Source organism: Rousettus aegyptiacus, unplaced genomic scaffold (assembly GCF_014176215.1).
Source record: "Rousettus aegyptiacus isolate mRouAeg1 unplaced genomic scaffold, mRouAeg1.p scaffold_m13_p_5, whole genome shotgun sequence".
NCBI classification, from domain to species: Eukaryota; Metazoa; Chordata; class Mammalia; order Chiroptera; family Pteropodidae; genus Rousettus; species Rousettus aegyptiacus.
The window spans coordinates 86161280-86184626 of NW_023416308.1; the positions used below are offsets into that span (position 1 = coordinate 86161280).

Below are 23347 nucleotides of genomic sequence, written 5' to 3' on the forward strand. Positions count from 1 at the left end.
ATGGTAATAGTAATAGTCAGGTGCCAGGCACAGTATGCAAGCTCTCTCACTGAGCACTCGTAATAACCCTTTGGAGTAGACCTAGGGGGATCCCCATGTTATAGGTTTGGACACTGAGGCACAGAAAGGTTTGGTAATTTGTCCAAAGATGCGTAGCTATACCAGGTGGTGTCAGGGTGCATACCCAAGCTTCTCCCTCTCTCTGCTCGTTGTTTGATCCCATCTGGCCTGCCAGAAATCAAGGGGTCCAGTTCCACAGGGCCTAACCAGGTCTGGAGTCACTGCTTTCTGGGGACAGGTGAGGGTAGCCAGAAGCAGCTGGTCCCAACAGAGGGATACAGGGACTCTTAAACAGCTGAGGTGGACCAGCTGCCAGATGGACTGAACAGATGACTTGGTCCCCAGCCAAGGATTCTTCACGATTAGCAGCCTACGGGTATAGAGTCAGGCAGAGCTACCTTCAGACCTTGACCCCTACTATCTCTAAGTTCATGAATATCTATACACTTTGCTTTCTTCTCTATAAAACAGGATAATAATTCTAACCCCACAGGATTGCCATGGGGGTAGGTCTGCTGAGTGATGTGTGCTAAGTGATTATAAGTCTCCAACCACCACCATTGTTCTCATACAGCCCTGGCCACTCTTAAGACCTCTTCTCAGCAACCCAAGGAGACAGGTTGAAGAACTGCCTCTCGTAGCTCAGGGGTTGTCATCCAAAGTTCTCTGGCTCTATAGCTGGTCCCTGCTCGCCGACGGGAAGAAATGGCTGTGAGTCAGGTCAGGGCCTTGCTATAAGTAGCCTCTTGAGGGCAATGGAGGCACGGGATGGGGGAGACGCCCCTTTTAATGGCACAACGTATGTCTCAGTAGAGTGAAAAGGGGGCGGGGGGAGGATTTAGAGATCAATGATAAAAAGAACATTGACCTTGAACTAATATGGACTTGGTTTGTGGCCTCTGTTCTGCAACTTCACTTTGTGACTTTGGACAAATTAGAAAATCCTTCTGAGCCTCGGTTTCCTCACCCATAGATTGGAGCCAGTCATCCTTCTCCCAGGTCTGTTCTGAGGAGTCACTGAGAACATGCAAGAAAAGGCTTGGGGCATTGTCAGCCAGCTTTTATTTGTAAAGGCCACCTAACATACAACACAGCTGGAGCACAGAGTATTCGTTCACTCCTTTATTCAGAAACATTTACCAAGCACCTCCCTTGTGCCAGACACTGTCGTAGACACTGGATATAAAGCTGGGAATAAGGCAGATGAGAGCCCTGCTTTCCCAGAGCTTACGTTCCAGTGAGAGGTGAGAGTCAGTAAAGAGCTAAACAAATAAATTAAAAAAAAAATACGAAATAACTGTAAGTGCTGTGGACACATTGAAACTGGAGAAGGTGGTAGCATATGGTTCTCTCTATGTGCGGCCAATGGATGGACTCGAGGAAGAGAAGCCTGTAAAACAGTTGTGGCCAAAGGCAGAGCTCAGTGGGAGACTGAATCCGCCTTCCTCCTGTGCCTCTCATCCTTTAGCCATGGTCTGGCCAGACGTCCTTCAGAGTTTGTGTCCCCGAGGCCCCTAGTGTAATGGTCGCTGTGCTTGGTTTCCAGGAGAGCAGCACCCTCGGCTGAATTTTCCGTGGACAGGACGCGCCACTTAATGTCCTTCCTGACCATGATGGGCCCCAGCCCCGACTGGAACGTGGGGCTGTCTGCGGAGGACCTGTGCACCAAGGACTGTGGCTGGGTGCAGAAGGTGGTGCAAGACTTGATTCCTTGGGATGCTGGCACTGACAGCGGGGTGACCTATGAGGTAGGTGTGCGCCTCGAGGGGTGGATGACAAACCTTGTCCAGCACCTCCTCCTTGCCCAGCCCTGTTCTAGGGGTCCTGGACATGAGCTGAGTCTAGCCAAGGCTATGTCTTAAATGAACTCACAGTGTGGTAGGGGAAGCCAGCATGGTCTCATCATCACGTGCTCACATGCAGTCTGGTTTGGACTCTAGAAAGTGTCCATGTGCCTGGCCAGGGGAGCACGGAGAGGGAACCTGCTCATAAGCAGTTCATAAGTAAGCAAGGGAACAGCAGGCAAAAGGCAAATGCATAGAGGAGAGAGTGAGTGTGTGCATGTGCATGTGTGTGTGTGTGAGAGAGAGGATGGGGACCAGCAGGAAGTTGATGTACATTGGGGGCTGGGCCATATTCCGAAAGTTTCTGGACAGCCAGGCTAAGGAGTTTGCAGTCTCTCCTGAATGTCGATATTTCTCAGATATGGTCTGCACACAAGCTGCATCAAAATCTGGAGCCATCAGCAAATCAGTGGTAGAACAATCCAAAACAAATGATGGTAAACTATGGTTTGTAGGGCAAATCTGGCCCACCACCTGATTTGAAATAAAATTTTTGAACCCAGCCTCACATATTCGATTACATAGCGTCCGGGGCTTCTTTCTCACTGTAACAGCTGAGTTGAGTCGTTGGGACAGACACAGTTTGGCCCACAAAGCCAAAAATACGTACCATCTGACCCTCTGCAGACAAAAGTTTGCCGACGCCTGGTCCTGTAGGAAGAGCTCTGGGCTCAGGCCAACCGGCTTAGCCATTTCCTAGCCGGGACGATCACTCTGAAACTTGGCTTCTTCATCAGGGCATAATCCTACTGTGTACATGGGAGAATCTGTAAATATAGGTCTACAAATTTCCATGCACAATACATGGCATGAATGGAATTCCATAATATAAATAGTAGCTATATTTGTTAAATTCCTGTCAAGGTTTTTGTTCTGATCGCATTACAGTCAAATTGCTTTTGTGGTTTTTAACCAGTTTTATTTCCCACTCTCTATGTCTGTGTTTTTTCCCCCACTGTAGTCACCCAACAAGCCTACAATTCCCCAGGAGAAAATCCGGCCCCTGACCAGTCTGGACCATCCTCAGAGTCCTTTTTACGATCCAGAGGGCGGGTCCATCACTCAAGTAGCCAGAGTTGTCATCGAGAGAATCGCCCGGAAGGTACTGGGTTAGAACTCACCCTCACACAGAACTTTTCTACCAGGAGTGCAAAGAGACTGTACCCCTTTCTGCTCTAAAATCATGGAGCCCCTAGCATATTCCAGGATACAGAATTCCTGGGCTTCCCAAGGTTTCTAGAATGCAAATTATTCATAACATATAAATGAGCAAAATGAACAGAGTAGCAGAAGTTGATGATCAACTGAATGATTTGATCCAGGCAAGTAGGTTTCATTCTGAGTTGTACAATTGATTACTAATGTCCGCCATGGGTCAAGAACTAGGAAGCTGTGAGTTTCTTGCCATTCCTTTTTCAGTCAGTCTGATTGTAAATTTTGGCCCAGAACTCCACCATGGCCTAGGATTTGTATACGGGATGGCCTTAGATGTTATATATCCTCCCTCCTCTTTTCCCCCACACATTCCATTCTTTAATGCGAGCCCTCCAAGTAAAATTCCTTTGCAGGGGGAACAATGCAATATTGTACCTGACAACGTGGATGATATTGTAGCAGACCTGGCTCCAGAAGAGAAAGACGAAGGTACGTTGTTTCCCTTTGTTGCCAGTGGCAACGTAAATTGGCATGATCTTTTGGGAAAACAATTTGCTAACATGTTTTAAAAGCCACAGATATACTATATCCTTTGACATGGTAGTCCCATCTTTGTGGATTTCTGTTTGCAAGAAAATCCAAAGTAAGGCCAAGGCTAGGCACAAAATGTCAAAAGATTGATGCCAGCATGGCCCTGGAATATGTATTAACAGTATCGGGCATTTAAAATGACTATGTACATAGAATTTGCATAGGCTTCACAGTACTCAGATCCCTCTCTGCTGGTTCTCGCTGGCCTGTGAGGCAGGTGTGGGTACATCCACTCCAGCAAGGACGGTGAAGCCCAAATCCTACAGTCAGGAGGGAATGGCAGAGCCATAGCTTCAGTTCAAGTTTTCTCACAGCATCTCGAGCCAGACAACCTGGGCTCTCCTCTGTGGCCTTGGGCAAGAAGCTCACCTTTTTACCACAGGTTCCTCAACTATTACATGGGGACAATAGCAGAACCTGCCTCCTAGATGGTTGTCATAAGGATCAAATGAAATACAACATGTAAGGTTCTTAGAATGATGTTGGCACATAATAAGTGCTTAGTGAATATGGGCCGCCCTTGTTCTTACCATGACACCTGTATATGGCATCACTGGGAAGAGGAAGCAGCAACACAAAAACACCTGTGCTTCCCCAAATTGCCTATGATACGCCTGCACCTGTTTGGAAATGATGTCTACCATGATGAGGGACTGTAAATGAAGACATTCATGTGTTGAGGGGAAGAGATACTAAGAGAATCTTTCCTTATTATTAGGTTATTTAGATATTTATTAGCAGGATGCTAAAATATAATTAAAGGGTAAGGACTGGCTGCTTCCCTTTCAGGAGTTCCAGACTCCTGGAGGCTGGTCAGGCCTCTTAAATGAGCTTGTCTAGGGAGAGAGCCAGGCCCAGCTGCCACAGGCTCCCAAGGAAAACATGTCACATACTCTTCCCAGATGACACCCCTGAAACCTGCATCTACTCCAACTGGTCCCCGTGGTCCGCCTGCAGCTCTTCCACCTGTGATAAAGGCAAGAGGATGCGGCAGCGCATGCTGAAGGCACAGCTGGACCTCAGCGTTCCCTGCCCTGACACCCAGGACTTCCAGCCCTGCATGGGCCCAGGCTGTAGCGATGAAGGTGAGGAGACAACCCAGGCCAGCAAGTGGCTGGCAGAAGCTCAGGAAGGGAGGGTCCTGCCTGGCGATGCTGGCCCCTCACACCCAGTCAGGCAGTGGCCCTAGAGGGGCACGAGGACCCTGACTCTAATTTTCAGTGGAGTCCACCGAGGGCGGGCCCCCATTTCCAACAGTGTCTCTAGGACTCTGAACACAGATCATGTCATACAACATCAAAAGGATGCTTCGTATATTCTTTTCTTATTATTAAAAATTATCGGGGTGACATTGATTAATAAAATCAAATAAGTTTCAAGTGTACAATTCAACAGTATGTTGTATGTATATATATTGCATTGCATGTTTATCAACCAAAGTTAGATTTCCTTCCATTACCAAATATTTGACCCCTTTACCACTATCTACCTCACCCCTACTTCCTTCTGGTAACCAGTAATCCTCAGTCTGTGTCCATGAGTCTCTGTTTATTTGTCATGGTTGTTTGTTGCTTTCAGTTATAGATAATTAGATAAAGGAGATGTGGTACATATATACAATGGAACATTACTAAGCCACGAGAAAAGATGAAATACTGCCATTTGGGATAATATGCGTGGATCTTGAGATACTCATGTTAAGAGAAATAAGTCAGGTGGAAAAGGTTGGAAACCATGTGATTTCATTCGTATGTGGGATATAAAACTGAAAATAATTCTTGAGATTGATTGACCACCCCCCTCCTTCCCCAGCCACGCAAGAAAATAAAGAGCAAACATCTTAGGACAAATTACAGATAACAATCAGCCTGCTTCTAGGCCTTAACTCCAATCCCTTTTTAAGAATGAGGCGAACAGGTTGGGCAACACTGAATCTAGATCCATTCCCCTTATTCCGTGTCATTTCCGGGCCCTCAGGTATGTCCCGCCTCAGCCTCAGCCTGAGTCAGGGTACTCACTTCCTTGCGTTAGGACCTTGGTGCTGACTGCAGGAATTCTCAGGCTGTCTCTCTCTCTCTCTCTCTCTCTCTCTCTCTCTCTCTCTCTCTCTCTTTGCAACTGCTCAAAGGTCAGGCTTGAACTATGAGCTTGCACCACTTATATCATGATTGCTCAAGATTTAAGATGGCACTAAGCTGACTGCTGTGCAAAGGTCAGCTGACTCTCCAGGGTGTGACTCCTCTGGACAGGTTACACTCTACTCTGTGATCTTCCGTCTCAGAGGTACAACAAGGCAACACGACAGAATGTATAGGCTGAGCTGGGGTACGGCGGGAAGAAAACCACTTCCAAGCTGAGGATAATTGAAGAAAGCTTACCCCACTGCAGGTCATTCACTCTCTGGCTCTTCCTGGGGACAGCCTTGAACACCTCTCCTGGCTGCGCAGTGGTTAATTAACTAAGACACTTTGGAGGGGTGTGATCCTTGCCATAGACAAGTCAATCCTACAAACAGACAGGGGGCAGGGAGGAAACTTTGGAGGTGCTCGCTTTGGGGGTACTGGAGCTGGTGTCTGTCTGACAGAGGCCTGCAGTGGAAGTTAGGGTCTCTAACTGCCCCCGCCACAGGGAACAGTCCTTCCTCACACTAATTCAGGGGGCCCCCACGTCGTAATGACAGTTCTGAAACATGTCGGTCTGTGCCCACTTTTTCTTATTTCCAATTTTTTTTATTGTGGTATGTAACATCAAATTTACCATCTTAACTATTTTTAAGTATACAATTCATTGGTATTAAGTACATTCGAACTGTTGTGCAACTATCACCACTGTCCATCTCCGGAACTATTTTCATCTCGCAAAACTGAAACTCTGTCCCCGTTAAACGATGATTGCCCACCCCCCTCCCCCCTCCCCTGGCAACCACCATTCTACTTTCTGTCTGAGTTTCCTATTCTAGGGACCTCATATAAGTGGAATCCTACAGAATCTCTTTTTGTGACTGGCTTGTTTCACTTAGTATAATGTCCTCAAGGTTCATCCATGTTGTAGCATATGGCAGAATTTACCTCCTTTTTAAGGTTGAATGACATTCCATTATATATATATATATATATATATATATATATATATATATATATATATATACATTTTGTTTATTCGTTCATTTGTTGATGGGCACTTGAGTTGCTTCCGCATTTTTAACTACTGTAAATAATGATGCTATGAATGTTGGTGTACAAATATCCTTGAGACTCTGATTTCAGTTCACTTCGGTGTACATGCAGAAGTGGAATTGCCGGATTACACAGTAACTATTTTTAATTTTTCAAGGAAATGCCCCACTGTTTTACCCAGCGTCTGTACCATTTTACATTCCCACCAACAGTGCACAGGGGTTCAATTTCTCTACATCCCATCGACACTTGTTCTTTTCTATTTTTATTAGATAGTAGCCATCTTCACGGGTGTGAAGTGGTATCTTGTGGTTTCTATAGCATTTCCCTAATGATTAATGATGTTAAGACTCCTGTCTATGTGCTTACTGGCCATTTATGTATCTTGTTCAGAGGGATGTCGTCTATTCAAGTCTTTTGCCCATTTTTGAACTGGGTTGTTTAGTCTTTTGTTGTTGACTTTTAAGAGTTCTCTCTGTATTCTAGATATAAATCCTTTGTCAGATATGTGATTTTCAAATATTTTTCCCTATTCCATAAACTGCCTTTTCACTGTTTGTAGTGTCCTTTCATGCACACAATTTACTTTTCAAGAAATCCAATTTGTCTACTTTTTCTGTGATTGCCTGGGCCTTTGGAGTCATATCCAAGAAATCACTGCCAAATTCAATGTCGTGAAGTTTTTGCCCCGTTTTCTTCTATGAGTTTTATGGTTTTAGCTCTTACATTTAAGTCTTTGATCCATTTTGAGTTAATTTTTGTATATGGCGGTAAGTAAGGATCCAACTTAATTCTTTTGTATGTGGATATCCAAATTTCTCAGCACCATTTGTTGAAAGATTGTTCTTTCTCTATTAAATAGTCTTGTCAAGAATCATTTGATCACATATGTGAGGGTTTGTTTCTAGACTCTCTATTGTATTCTAATTGGTCTATATGCCAGTACCACACTGTTTCAATTACTATATCTTTGTGGCAAATTTTGAAATCAGAAAGTGTGAGTCTTCCAACTTTGTTCTTTTTTTTTTTCAAGATGTTTTTGTTGTTGTTATTTGGAGGCCCTTAAGAGTCTATGTGAATTTTAGGATAGAGTTTTCTATTTCTGCAAATGTACCTGCTTATTGTACTTGAGGTCCTTGCTCCCCAGAAGCTACTCCACTTAAGGCCAAATAGAGTTCTCTTGGACCCCATTAGGTTCTCTTCTGCATTTGATTATTTGGGGGTGCATTTCGAATATGAGATCCCTTTGGACATTCGGAAAGAATTTAATGACATCAGTGTACATCTTATTGTGGCAACTACATCTTAGAGTTTCTTCCTAATTATCTGAGCCAGCCAGGCCTTGTCATCCCTCCCCACTTCCAGGGTACCACTAAAGGGACCCTTTGCAAACCATGTCACTCTCTAAATAAAAAATTTGTGGCTCCCTATTGCCCATGTGCAAACTCCACAGCTTAATTTATTGGTGAAACAGTCCTGCAGAGAACCAAGGTGAAGGACTGGAAAAACGAGCACTCTGACACTCATCCAACATAGTTAACATTATCCTGCAGTACTAAAAGACACGCTGTCAGTAAAGGCACCGGAGGATACTTGAAGAGATGAGCCTCTTGAGTCCAACCTCTTCCTCTCAGAAGACATTCAGGCTGGTTGTGAGGGCATTCTGCCTGCCCAGAGGGAAGCCTGAATTGGGGCTTATCAAGCCCTAAATATACCCCAACCAGATCACACTGGAACATATTTATCTTTTTGGATGTACGTGTATCTTTAGTTAGCTTTGCCCCTGGCTCTAACGTGCAGGTTCCAGCTATGATTTCTTGCCGCACCACTAGAACTGTCAAGCTACATTGTCTATATGTTAAATAACAATGTATCGATATCACACATATACAAATGACAGCCTGCAGACATGTGCAGGCTGGCCTCACACTCCAACTTTAATTGTCCTTTCAAATTTCACCTCCAATTACCACACACATATACACTCTGTGCAGGTTTTTTTGAATGAGCTGTTCCCTTCACCTTAAATGTAAATATTTATTACCCAACAAAGTACACTCAGATGTGCCCTCTTGTGTAAAATCTCCTTCTACCAGAAGGAGATCCTCTCCTCTTCTGTGCTCCCCAATTCCTTAGGCTTATCTTTGTTGTCCTATTTTCAATACCTGAAACTATCGTCTGTTTTATGTGCCCATTTCTCTGTCTCTCTGGAATAGAACAAGACCCATATCTTACATATCTTTTTAACCTCAGACCATACCAACTAAGCATTCAGTAAGTCTTTACTGACATGAATAAATGGATAAATGGTGGATGGATGACTTCATTTTCTTCTTTTTAAAGAACTAAGCAAGACATGCACATACATATGTGACACTTGCACACACATACACATTCACACACACAAACCTGCGTTTCCACCAGGAGCAGCACCCCACAACCACCTTTGAAACAGGACCTCCAAGCCACATTTGGAAGCTCAATTGTCTTTTTTACCAACCTCTTGAGTGTCTCCTATATAATCATGGCCTTTGCTAACACCCACTGACGGGAGCAAAGCATTATACAGTCCAAGATATCAACGCAGAAGGCTGGCTATATTGCCTTCCTCATTCCTCCTCTATATCCCCTTCTCCTGACACATGCAGACATCCCCTGCCCCTTTTTAGCAGCTGAGGTCTTCTCTTCTTTGTTACCAATCTCAGCTGAGGCACTGAGATCCCTGTGGCCATTTGGTATAATCTCCCCTTGAGGCACAGATCAGCCCTGTGGACATAGCCCTGTGGACACAGATCCCTGTGTTCCAAGGCCAGTCATACTTTCTACCCTCAGAAACAAAATTATCTGTTTTTCTAGACTAGAACTGGTAGCTTTAAATAATAACTAATGTCTCAGGTTCCTCTGAGCAAAAGAACTTTATGGTATCTCAGAATATATATATAGATATATATGCTTTCCACTGCTGTCCAGTGGAACTTTTGGTCATAATGGGAACGTTCTATATCTGCACTGTCCAATATGGTAGCCACGAGCCATACATAGCTAGTCAGCACTTATAATGTGGTTAGTGACTGCGAAAGTGAATTTTAAATTTTATTTAATGGTCTTAAATGTGATACATCCCAAACTATAAAATGGATTATGACTTATCTTAAATTATATGTAGGTTAAACTATATCGTATCCCACATATATTACATATATATATACACACACATATATATGTGTATATATATATGTATGTGTGTGTGTGCGTGTGTGTGTGTGTGTGTGTGTAAAGCCAACCAAGCATCTGTCATATGTACTGGCACAGGATAAGAAGTAATCCTTACTGAGTGCCCCATGCACCTGAAAAAAGGCATTTCACTTCCTCTTAAAGAAGTCCCTGGTTTAAAGATTTATACTATACTTTTTATGTTCTCTTCTATCCTCAACTGCCTAAATCCCTGTGAAAGCCAGCTGGTTCCTTTTTGATTCCTGCCCTTGGGTGGCGGGTCGTGTCTGGCGCGCCCCCTGGCGGGCGGCACTCGGACTGCAGCGTCCGCTCCGTGTGTTACAGATGGCTCCACTTGCACCATGTCCGAGTGGATCACCTGGTCGCCCTGCAGCATCTCCTGCGGCATGGGCATGCGGTCCCGGGAGAGGTACGTGAAGCAGTTCCCGGAGGACGGCTCCGTGTGCACGCTGCCCACCGAGGAAACGGAGAAGTGCACGGTCAACGAGGAGTGCTGTGAGTGGGGCGCCGAGCGGACAGGGAGGGTACGGGGCTCCCGAGGCCGCCGATGCGACTCCAATGCCCTGGGACTCTCCAGCTCCCAGCAGCTGCCTGATGACCGAGTGGGGCGAGTGGGACGAGTGCAGCGCCACCTGCGGGATGGGCATGAAGAAGCGGCACCGCATGATCAAGATGAGCCCAGCGGATGGCTCCACGTGCAAGGCCGAGATGTCTCAGGCAGAGAAGTGCATGATGCCCGAGTGCCGTGAGTGGGTGTGGGAGGTGGGGACCGGGACGGTATGGAGGACCACAGCACTCCCGACGACCATCAAGGCCCACCGTCCGTGCAGGGCACCACTAGCAGCGAGATGAGGGCCACAGGTGTGCGGACATCAGTCAGACACAGAAAGTGTGGCCTCCTCTTAAGGACATCCTGAGTAATACTAGAGTGACACCTGGATGGCCTATGGATAGAATTCACCTGTGGCTGTTTTATAGGCCCCGAAGTAAACTTGTGGGGTTATAATACTTTTAGGTGGATATACATCCCCCAAGTCACTCTAGGCCCCCCACTCTTGTTTTACATTGGACTTGATTGGCCCCATAAAGGATTACGAAACCTGCTCTATGCACAAAGGCACATAGGCCCGCACATCACTACACATATGTGCACCTGCACAAAGGTACATACACATCCTAGGCGTTTAAAAATGCAGCACTGACCCTATCTTTTAGTGCATGGTTCCTGGGGCATGTGGGATGTTTCTGTCTCTAGACCCTACTCAGACCCTCAGTGGTGTTTCAGATGAGGCGTGTATTCATGTTACCGAACCACCTCTGATGTCACAGCATGGCCGCTAGTGGGGCCATGGGAGATGCAGGTGAGTGACAAGAAGAGCAGGAGTCCGCTGAGCCAGTTCTTGCCCCATGGGGTTCATTTGGATTATCTGAACCCATTGGTCAATTTCACTTTATTCCAGGGGCTAGAGTGGGCCAGAGGGTGGGAGGCACAAGGAAATCAAAGAACGTAAAGGGGGCCTGTTCTCAGTGGCAAACCTGACTCTCGGCCTAGACACCATCCCCTGCTTGCTGTCCCCATGGTCCGAGTGGAGCGACTGCAGCGTGACCTGTGGGAAGGGCATGCGGACCCGCCAGCGGATGCTCAAGTCTCTGGCTGAACTTGGGGACTGTAATGAGGAGCTGGAGCAGGTGGAAAAGTGCATGCTGCCCGAATGCCGTAAGTCCTGGAGCCCCTGCAAGCCCGCCACTTGTCCCCCTGTTAACCAGCCCTGTGCAGGGATCACTGCTAGGTTGTAGAGTTCAACCGTATGCTGGGGAGAAAGGGCATGGGTTTGGACCTCTGTGTTAGCAAAATTATTTAAACTCTCCTCAGTAGTAATAGTCAATAGCAAAAGCCATCCCCTCATTAGTAGTGAGAATCCCACTGTTTCTACAAAACACACAAACTGTAAGTTGCTATGAAGTCTAAAAGGGAGACAGATGAAAAACTTAGCACAGGCTCAGTAAACTTTAGTTCTTTCTCTTCCCCCCCCTACCCCCAATTAAAGGCTGTCTGACCAATGGATTTTCCAAGCCTTTTAATTTTATTCCTCCTCCCGGTGACCATTTTATTTACCCATGCCCAGAGGGTGGACACTAAATCAACAACTCCTATTCCCTTGCAGCCTTGATAGGACCAGCCAGCAGGAAAACAAACCAGGCCCTCAAAAGCTTGCTTCCCAGCCTCACCTCCTCCAAAATCTCTGTAATCAGCTGTATGTATTACATGGGGACTAATCTTCAAGGAGAAAGAGCCTGTTTTTCTGGCTAGTCTTCCAAGAGAGCTCCTCTCTTAGGTGGTGGAAAGTTAGACACACTTGCTATAATCTGTTTTTTTTTTTTTTTTGGCTTCCTTCACTTGCAATCTTTTGTGCTCCCTCTCCCTTATCACTTAGGCTGCTTGCCCAGATTCAGATCTATTCTAGAAGCTCACAGAGCAAGGCAAAAGGCTTTGAACACATCTTCAAAGTCCCCCCAAAGCCATCTTAAATAATAGAGAGGCCATAAGATGTGGGTTATGACTTGGGCACCAATTCTACCTCAACTGCTTACCTACCATGTGGGCTGGATGAAATCAGTCTGCCTTTGGAGCCTCGGTTCCTTCTGTAAAACGAGATGACAGCACCTGCTTTGCATTTCTCATAGGCTTGCACTCAGATGTTCAAAAGAGAGTGTAAGTGACCATGCCTTGTTTCAGACATGACACACTCATACCCATCTGTGTCTTGCCAGCCATTGACTGTGAGCTCACCGAGTGGTCCCAATGGTCGGAATGTAACAAGTCATGTGGGAAAGGCCACATGATTCGAACCCGGATGATCCAAATGGAGCCTCAGTTTGGAGGCGCGCCCTGCCCAGAGACCGTGCAGCGAAAAAAGTGCCGCATCCGGAAATGCTTCCGAAATCAGTCCATCCAGAAGCTGCGCTGGAGAGAGGCCCGAGAGAGCCGGAGGAGTGAGCAGCTGAGGGAAGAGACCGATGGGGAGCAGTTCCCAGGTACGGCTCCTAAGTGTGAGGCTGAAATTCTGGGAGACGTCAAAGTGGAGGGAATGAGAGTGGGTCTTGAAGGACTTGCAGGAGTTTGCCAGCTGAAGAGCATCCAGGTAGCAGGAATAATAATCACACACGTACAGAGATACCAAAGAGCATGGTATGTTTAAACGATAAATGGGATGCAGGGGAGCAGAGTACAAAGGGAGAGGAAAGAAACCATGGTGGAGAGGTAGGGCCCAGATCAGAGGTGTAGTGGCCTGCTGAGGATTTGAGTCTTAGTTCTGTGGGTGAGGATTTTAAGCAAGAATATGACTTCTATGGACATGTTGAGTGGTTTGGAAGTAGCCAAAGAGGCACAGAGGCCAGTTATCTAAAAAATAAAATCCACATCTGAGGCTTCACTGCTGAGTAAGTTGGTCCAAGCCAAGCAAGATCATTGAGAAAACAATGAAACAATGATTTGGAAGGATTCATGGTTCAGTCTTGGATGGTCTTTGGATGCCCTGGAGTCAGTGAAGAAGGTACCTGTGTAAACGTGAAGATTAATGGCATGGTGAATTTAACTATTTTTAAAGGTATAGCTCAAATTACCCCTTTTTTTCCTCTCTTCTGTAAGACAACCTACCTCCACCTATGGCAATGAAAGATATGCAGATATGAGGAGCTATCTTATAGTTCACTACCTTTCCTTTGGGAAGCTGTTTGCATATTAAAATGTCCACTGCACATAGTAGTCAGTCAGCCAGTCAACAAACTTTCATTAAGCCCAACCATGTGACAGGCAGGCACCAGGCCATGGGTTTTTCCTCCATGAAACTTAATACAGTATTGAATCATTATAAAGGTGACTGGTTCTACAAAGGAGTCACATACAGAGCACCAAGGAAATGTTTTTTAAAAAGATCTAACCTACTATCTGGGGGTCAAGGAAGTTTCCTTTGGTACGTACATGTTTATATATGAAAAATAATAAATTAGACTGGTTTACTTAGTATTTAGGAGGCTAAGTATTTGGGGAGCAAAGCATAAGAGAAAGAAGTGGTTAACTGCAACTTGAGCTGTTGCTGCACTGACAAGCCACCCCAAAACAGCAGCTTTTTAAGAGTCATTTATTAACATGATTCTGTGGTTCAGTGACTTGGGCTGGCTGAGCTGGATGAGTCTTCTAAGGTCTAGCTTAGCCTCATTTTTGTGGTCAGTCAGCCATTGGCTTAACTAGGACTGGAAGTTCTAGACCAGCCTCACCTGCATTATTTCTGGGCCTCAGATAGGAAGGTGGGGGGGTTTCTCCACATGACCTTAACAACAGTAGAGCTAGGCTTTCTTACATAGTCGTGGAAGGGTCACCAGCAGCTTTTCTCACACCATGTTTGTTCACATTCCATTGGCCAAAGCAAGTCTTATAATCAAGCCCAGATTCAAGAGGTGGAGAAATAGATTCCACCCCTTGATGGGAAGAGCTGCAAAGTATTTATGGACCCCCATTCCGCCCCCAATGTCTCTGCTAGCCTAACCAGGCCTTCTCATGCTTGCAGGCTGTAGGATGCGCCCATGGACAGCCTGGTCGGAATGCACCAAACTGTGTGGAGGTGGGATTCAGGAACGCTACATGACTGTAAAGAAGAGGTTCAAAAGCTCCCAGTTTACCAGCTGCAAAGACAAGAAGGAGATCAGAGCATGCAGTGTTCACCCTTGCTAGCAAGGGTCCGAGTTTTCCAGGCCTGCACTCCAGATTCCAGTCTCCAATGACTGGGCCGTTTGTTTGCTTGTTTGTTTAAGGCAATTTAAATCGTGTATACTAGTTTTCATTTCCGCAGTGTGGTTCGCCCAGTAGTCTGTGGATGCCAGGGACATCTTTCTGTATACTTCTTGGTGGGCACAGGCTGAGTAGGTCTCTCTCGTCTTCAGCCGGCCTGCCTCCAGCAGACATGAGTCGTGTCAGCCACCCCATACCAAATGGAAATGTGTCCCTCTTGGAGCATCCACCTGGGCAGCAGCGCAGAGACCCTGGCTTCCACCACATGGAGAGGCTGGAAATGACCATGTGCCTCGGTCCAGGGTGCAGCAGGAAACATTCCCCATCTGATAAAGAGAGCAGATTCCTTCATTCTCATCTTTAGCCAGCTCTCTCTTGCAGGAAGTGATTGTTTGCCCATCTCTTTTCACTTAGAGGAGCTTTAGGTCCCTTTGTTGAGCCTTCTCAGTCATCAATAGTTCTTGGGGGAAACAGCTGGTTAGACATGAAGAGGAACATGGATGCTGAATGGCTTTCAGAATTTCACTGAGAAATTATGAACACATTTATCTCATCTTCTAATATTGGTTCCCAATACCCCAAAGGAAATGATGGCTCTTTTATTTGAATGTAAGGTTGCCAGTTCTTAGACCTGATGCAAAGAGTAATTGAGTCTACGAAAGATTTTTCCCTTGTTTTTGGAATTCATTTTGTTTTGTTTTGTTGTTTGCCATAATTCTCCTAGGAAAAGCCAGCCTTCTAAAACTTCGGATACTAGATCCTTACTAGAACCAAGGCCAGCACAGCAAAACTGACCTTGCTGGCAGTCCCAATCCTGAATTTTTAAAACCTTCCAACACACATCAAGTTTTCAAACCAGTTCTAACAAGAAAATATTTTTTAGTTATGCAAACATCTTGCAGCCCACCAAGCCACCCCTCCAACAAAAATACTATCTCTGTACTTTAAAGAGTTCTTTAGTCATAAATTTTTATATGTAGAAAGTGTTGCAGAGACCAAGAAAAACAGAAGTCTAGGGAGAAAAGAATATTACAGAATCAAGCTGGGCAAGAAACTGGTGGGAAGTCAAACCTGTGTCAGCTCTCCACACTAAGACCGGCCCTCCGACGCATCCATGGGGAAGGCTGTGGTCTTCCAAACCCTTCTGAGCACTTGTAAGCACACCAAATTCAGGGGGGCTGACTACCAAGGTTTAGTGTAAAAGGACATTTTACTGAGTTGAGTCCATCAGTTTTTACTCGTTCATTTATTGTTAAAAATTGTTTGGTTTCTGTTACAGGTCTTTTTCATTCCGCTTAATCCAAATATGTATCATGGATGAGATGCATACAATGCTTTGAATACACTATTTTACGAATTTGCATTAAATACATCAGGATATTTCCAAACACAAAATATATATGCTATAGCCCTGAATCTGTATTATTTTCTTTAACACAAGAGAGCCTTGTTCAATAAAAAACTCATTTGGGTCTGTCTTTTGTGTTTTTAAGCTAATTAAGTGTTGGTCTGTTTAGAATTGTTATCCAACTTAATCATATTCAGGAAAAGATAGTTAGTTTTTGCAAGCTCGTTGTGGAGGGGCCATTCTTACCCCCAAATCCTTGAGTTTGGGGAGCTTTGAGTTGTTTCTGGCATCACTGGTATAACTTAAAGTGCTTTCTCTCCCAACAAAGAACATAATATAAAGATATACAACATTTAACTTTCTACTTAGAAAAAAAACTCTTGATACAGAATCTGCCCACTTTTGCAACGTTACTCTTAGCTACGTAGAGGCACACTTCCTCCTCTCAACCTGTGAAAATCAAAGTTCCTTAGAAGTACTTAGGCATCACCAGCCTAAGGACAAGCCACCCTAGTTAGTGTCTCATGTTCTTATTTGGTCCCTATTGGGTACATTTTTCATCCTAATTTTGGAGAGTTAAAACCAGGTAACTGGTTAATGGCTGAGAATTCATAACATGTTTCTTGTTACATAAGTATTATTTCTTTTCTTTGCCAGGGGAATATTTAAGAACCATCAAATCGCCCTCTTACCAAAGTCTTGTGTTAGGTGATTTATAGTTTTCTGGCAAACCAATCACTTTGGAAATAAAGACTTTTAACTACAAAAATGAAATTTGTTTGGACTTCCAATAGAGATAGTAAACAGATCATAAGGCACCCAGTAAAAACCGCCATATAAAGAACAGCTATAACTATTGTACATATTTTAAAAAATGCCAAAACAGTTGTAATCCAATTTATATCCACACTTTAAGATTACAATAAGGTCAGAGATATATTCCCTAACCAGATATTGAGTCACTCACCTGTCACCTTGCCAACGCATTATTTGAAGGAAATCTGTTGTAGCAAGTAAGAATAAAGACTGGGCTTCTTCGGACCCAAAATTAAAAAATTAAAAAAGATCTCGTGCTGTTTTTAATTTGAACTTTGTGTGTTAAACATGGTTTAGGCATACTCAAAGTCTGTGTACTTCTTCCAGGAAGTAAAGATACATTACACATTCTCACATGACCACAATTCTCTAGAAACTTAGTACGGGTCAAGGGCGTGGCTAAAATTTCAATACACAAAAATTCTCCATGTCAAATTATTTCTGTGACCTAACAAATAGCACCACATTTTCTAGGCAATAATTTAAAGGAGTTAAATATTAAAGTGTACCAGGACTGTACAGTCAGTTCCTTTTCCCCCAGAGTTAAATATTTATATCCTAAAGAAATGGCGATGTTTAATCCCTTAATTACAACACAGAATCAGGGAAGCCATAGACATTCCGCTATTTGGTTCTTTGGTGCTATTAATTTTAATAACAGAATGATTCATTTTGTTCTTCATATTGCCCAAAGTTGAGAGAATGAATGAAAATAAATTAGCTCCTTTTGAGAATGAGTGAGATGCTGTAACAAACTATAAATAGCAGCTGAATGCTAATGAGTGTGAAGATAATTCTTCAATTTAAATCCTTTGAAATCTGTGAGCAACAGATCTATACTAAAATGTCAAATTTAAATAACGACATCCCTGTTTAGACACTCTGTCCGTTCAGGTTTTATACACTCTGTAGGGCGCAGAGGCAGAAGTCACATAACGAACGGTGAAGCAAGGGGAACCTGGGTTCTAACCCTGTTACATCCCTGGAAAGCTGAGAGAGCTGGAGGCAATTATTCCACCTTTTCTGGCCTCAGGCTTTCATACATACCTTCTTACACCGAAGGACTTCTCTACCCCAGCTCCACAATTTAGCCAGTTCTCACCTTGAGAGCAAGTCCTGATGGTATCCTGACATAGAAGTCACTGAAAGCGTTCTACCCTACCAGTCCTTTACTTCTTTATAAACCAGTAAACTCCCACTCTGTGGTGAAGCTGGCTTGAGTTGCATGCCTGTCACTTATAACTGAAAATATCCTGACAAATAAAATATACATGTAATATTTTTACTCAGGTATCACCAGAGCAAAATGTAATTTCAGACTTTTCATTCAACATTCATAATCTCATAACATAAGATAGCATTCATTGACACTTTCTCATATTGCTCTAAATTCTCCATAAACCTCAGAATATGTTCTCAACTACTTCCTGGCTTTAGAATTGACTGGTAACAGTTCTCATATTTTAAGTAGTTATGTGTTTAAGAGTTCTTTACTTCAAATAATTTATTTCAAATAAGTATTAGCAAAAGGAAAAGGGGAAAACATTATATTCAAGATTACTGACTACAATACTTAGATTTTATAAAAGTAGAACCTCCATTTTTTTCTAGTATTAGCATGTAACTCCTACTGGGTGACCATAACCAGAAATTTCCTAGCCTATCTGGGAAGTCAGAAGGCAGACTTGTGAAAAATACACGAAACTTCCGCTCCCTTACCCACAACATGAGTGCTACTCCAGGCAAGATCTGCAGCCTAAGAACAACCACAAGCCACTTGTTACCATCCCACAGTGAGATGCAGAAATGGAAAGCAAGCGCTTAGAAACTTTTACAACAATTTGACATTGCACAATATCCAAGAGTACAATTTTTTCCCTAGTGATTCACTTTTTAAATTACATTTGGCAAAAGCATCCGTCCACAACGGTAAAAGTGAAAATTTTTTAAAAAGGGCCCTTCGCCACAGATAGTCGGGGAAGCGTTGCACAATGCCACTCTCACTCACAGTCGGGAAAGGACACCAGCCTGCAAACCCTAGGCTTCCGAAGCTTTCAAATGCTTACGCATCTACACAGTAATAGCTACTTCCAGACTTATATACTTACATATCTTCAAGTGCGTGCCCTGCACTGGCTTTTTCTTACTCCTTTAATATCCTACCCTATCGAGTAAGAAAATAGCTCCAGCACCCCCTGATTTTACCACAGAATTTCTCGTAATAGCCTACACTTACTTCCTCCAATCACATTTCAACCTGTTATAATCTGGTTCCCGCAATCAGATGTCTGAAACAAATTTCTCAAAGTTATGAGCAACCTCAAAGTCTGAACCGTCATCACTGCTGCCTCTTCATCCCCCGTTCTTGCACCACACTCAAAGCTTTTCAGCCCCCGCCCCGATCCTTGACAATAGTCTGGTTCTCTCCAGGTTCTGACTGCTTCTTGTCACTTTTTGCTACCTCCTTAATCTTCTACTTCCAAATGCTCCTTTCCCCTAAAAGTTTAACCTTTGGACTTTCCCGCATACACACTCCACTTCAATCTACTCCATCTTCAATCATTAGCTCAAAATAGGTAAATCTCAAATCTGTAGTTAGTCCTAGACTCTTTTTTTGGAGTTCCACTCCCCATCCCCAAATGCTTCCTGAATTAACTCTGTATGTTAATGTGGTTCTGCCCTTACAGACAGACCTTATGACTAAGGTCTAGGTCAGACAAGACAGACAAAATAGTCATAGACTCTAAATGTCCGTAAGTAAATACGAGGTAGTGTGATAGTAGAATGGGTAGTCTAGGTCTCTCAAGGAGGTGGCATCTAAGCCAAGAGCAAATGGATGAAACAGCTACCTGGAATAGCTGAGTGAAGCAACTGATTTGGAAAATACGTGTGTGTTTTAGGGTGTAAGGAAGCAAATCGGCTGAATGTGAGAAGCAGGACGATGACAGTTCCTTGGACACTATGGTAAGAAGTTTGGATTAGTCCAAGTGCACTGAGATGATAACAGATTTTAAGCAGCAGTGGAACATTTATGGTCTAAAAACATCGCTTTGGCTGCATTGAAATAATAGCTTTGGAGAACTAAATGGAAATATAAAGACTACTTCAGAGGACCTTGTAGTAACCTCAGTGTAAAATCAGGGGCTTAGACAAAACTGGCAGAACAAACCGAAAACAGACAGATTCCATGATGCCAATACCTCTTCCCTGACCACCCTTCCTTAAATCCACACTTCTGCTGCTTACTCTACCACTAGATTAGATCCAGGTACCCTTTGTTCAGAATCCTTGGCAGCTTTCCTTTATATACAGAAGACCCATCCTATGTAAAGTGCTCCACAACCCAAGCTGAGTCTCCTTTATTACTTTGTTCCCATTGCACGTACAATCCTTTAAATTAAGGTTCTAATCCCAGAATACATCCTGCATTCTGCCAACTCTCTGCCTTTACCCAGGTCTTTCCCCACCCTTTCCATTGGCTCCTCTCCCTGCCCCACCTCAAATCTTCCCAACCTGTGAAGATCCAATTAAAATACTTCTAATTAAGCTCCCTCGGATTTTCCAGGAAGAATATACACTATCACTTCTGCTGGACTAGACAACTTTTTGCACGCTTCTAACACTCTGTCTTAACTCTACAATTGTCACTTCTCATCTTTCTTCACTAGATACTGAATAATTTATAGGAAGTAAAAGTTCCAATTTCCACATTTCCCCAGAACACCATTAAGGTCTTATACAAAGAAATCTGTTAAAATACCTTTTTTCTCAAAAGTACTTTGTAACTTTCTAAGCAGTCACTAGTTAATTACCTATAAGTGGTCAAGTGATATTGAAAGTGACCACTTTATCATCACCTCCTCCTATTTACCTGCCAGTTATCTGTTCAATGGGATCATTATGCATAGGAATAGAAAAATAAATAAGAAAAGCGGTGATGAAACCACTTGTAGAAGAGGAACAGGTTAGACCTTATGTATATATATGCAACCTTGTTATGTCAAATTTTAAAAGTCAAATAATAAAGAGAGGAACCCATTTATATTATAAAACTCAAGAGCCCCAAATTTAGAGAATCATCAATGTAAGACATATGTCAATAGAGCATAATGTTCAACTCTAAAATATCATAAATCCTTCGACAATATAGGGAGAAAATTCCTAGGATAGAAATTCATGACTGTCAATTCAGGAAACCCTGTTTGAAAGAATTTCCACATATATAAAGAAACATAAGAGATCCTAATGTTAGAAATGTAACCTCAAATGCTAAATGTGCTAAAGAGCCGGATTGGCAAACCACGGCCCACAGATCAAATCTAGTCTGCCATCTGTTTTTGTACAGAATGGTTTTTGCAATCTTAAATGAATTTTTAAAAGAAAATTCAAAAGAAGATTGGTATGACATATGCAAATGATATGAAATACAAATTTCAATGTCCATAAATAAAGTTTCATTGGAACCCGGCCACATTGATTCATTTAAATATTATTTATGGCTGCTCCAGTGCTACAGTGGCAGAGCCGTGTAGCTGGTACAGAGAGACTACTACATATATATGGCCCACGAAGCCCAAAATGATATTTACTATCCAAATATCAGAAAGTTTGCCAACCCCCCAGCTATAGAGAAAAGATTTCAAGCCATAGATGAAGAGGGCTACAAAGCACCTCTGACTGTATGATGGAAATCAAACGGGAGAGACTTTAGCTTCTAACCATGGAGTAATAGGAGCCGGATTTACCCTCCTACCTTAGACAATCAGAAAATTGGAGTAAATATGTGAAACAATTGTTTTCAGACATTATACACCAAGCGGCATAGGACTACAATCCCTGATGGAAGAGAAATAAGGCAAGCCTCAAAACTGCCCTGGCTTTCTGCCTGGCGGCACACTCCAGATTGCAGAAGGGATGGAGAATTCTAAGTAAGGCGCAAATATTTCCTTGAGCTGAAAAGACAGACATGGATGGAGATCAGGGAGTTTGAGGCAGCTGAAAGTTGCAGGGCAAAGTTCTGAAGAAGAGAGAGCTACACAGCAAAAGAGCTCCAAAAATAAGCATAGGGTCACTGGGGTTTTGCTAAATATTAAGACACACATGTACAGAGTGAAACTCTATTAGATGGGCAAAGAATGACTCAGTAGATGTGAATAAAATGTTCTCCACAGCTCACATGGGGCTGCAAATTGTTTTCAGTTCCCACCAGCCAAACTGGAGGGTCCTCACTGATTACTAGGGCATTCAGCAGAGACCCCAAATGGGCCATGGCCAGTAGCAGAGCTAAACTATTCTGGAAAAGAAGCTACTTGAGACTGCATGAAGCTTAAAAACAAGCCTCAAAAATACTAAACTGAACTTCAAGTAAATTAACTGACTGCCAGAGCAAAGCCTAACAATCTTTAGATTAAGACAACAAAATCTAGGAACATAATAACATAAAATACACAATATCCAGCATCCAATCAAAACTTAGCAGACAACAACAACAACAACAAAACACAAACAAAAAAAAAAGAAAAAGAAAATGTGGCCCATCAGTCAATAGAAAGAGATCCAAAAATTATAGAGATGAAGGGATCGGTAGAAAAGGATGTCGTAACAGCTATTATAACCAGTTCGGATGTTCAAAGCAGCCTTTCTCAACTAGGGTTCCGCAGGAGAATTAAGCCCTATAGGAAAAGTTATTTTAGTGACTATTTTCTCAAATTTCCCAACGATGGCACACACTAGTACAATGCTAGATGCACATAAGAGAAGTTAGTTCATTACAAACAACAGATAAAAGCATTAGACTCAATTCTCTGGGAATCCAGTCGTGAGAGGTTGGATAACAGAAATACATGAACATAATGAGGAGAGACATAGAAGAGATTAAAAAAAAGAACCAAACAGAATTCTTACGGAAGGGGAAAAAAAGGCATGAAATGAAAAATTCATTGGATGGGATTAATGGCATATTAAACAATTACAGAAGGAAAGGTTAGAGAACTTCTAGATGTAGCAATAAAAATCCAAAATGAAGTAAATTAAGATAACAAAATTTAACTTTCAGGCTTGCTTTGCTACCAATCATCTATTCAGAATAAAATAAAAGGCTTCCCATTAAATCTGAATATTACGTAGACAGTCTCTTTTTATCTGAAGTTAACCATGATAAAAACTTTCCCCATCTACGGCCATGCCACCCTGAAGGTGCCTGATCTCAGAAGCTAAGCAGGGTCAGGCCTGGTTAGTACTTGGATGGGAGACCACCTAGGAAGACCAGGTGCTATAGGCATTGTTAAAAAACAAAAAACAAAAAACAAAAACAAACCACCTTTCCCAAACTGAA

General features: G+C 43.2%; 1 protein-coding gene and 1 pseudogene across 2 annotated transcripts in view; both read left to right on the forward strand.

Annotated features, from left to right (window-relative positions):
* Nucleotides 1–16327, forward strand: part of SPON1 (spondin 1) — a 229582-nt gene extending 213255 nt beyond the window's left edge. The window contains exons 8-17 of one of the 2 annotated variants that reach the window (XM_016128189.2): nucleotides 1607–1808; nucleotides 2866–3006; nucleotides 3473–3548; nucleotides 4553–4735; nucleotides 10385–10555; nucleotides 10638–10805; nucleotides 11613–11777; nucleotides 12226–12315; nucleotides 12833–13096; nucleotides 14629–16327. In XM_016128189.2, the coding sequence (XP_015983675.2) occupies nucleotides 1607–1808; nucleotides 2866–3006; nucleotides 3473–3548; nucleotides 4553–4735; nucleotides 10385–10555; nucleotides 10638–10805; nucleotides 11613–11777; nucleotides 12226–12315; nucleotides 12833–13096; nucleotides 14629–14792 (1624 nt within the window). In that variant the 3' untranslated portion in view covers nucleotides 14793–16327. The remainder of the gene's footprint in view (nucleotides 1–1606; nucleotides 1809–2865; nucleotides 3007–3472; nucleotides 3549–4552; nucleotides 4736–10384; nucleotides 10556–10637; nucleotides 10806–11612; nucleotides 11778–12225; nucleotides 12316–12832; nucleotides 13097–14628) is intronic. The other variant, XM_016128190.2, reaches the window with a different exon arrangement.
* A 6857-nt stretch (nucleotides 16328–23184) lies between these two features.
* LOC118603696 lies at nucleotides 23185–23293 on the forward strand (annotated as a pseudogene).
* Nucleotides 23294–23347: the final 54 nt, after the last annotated feature.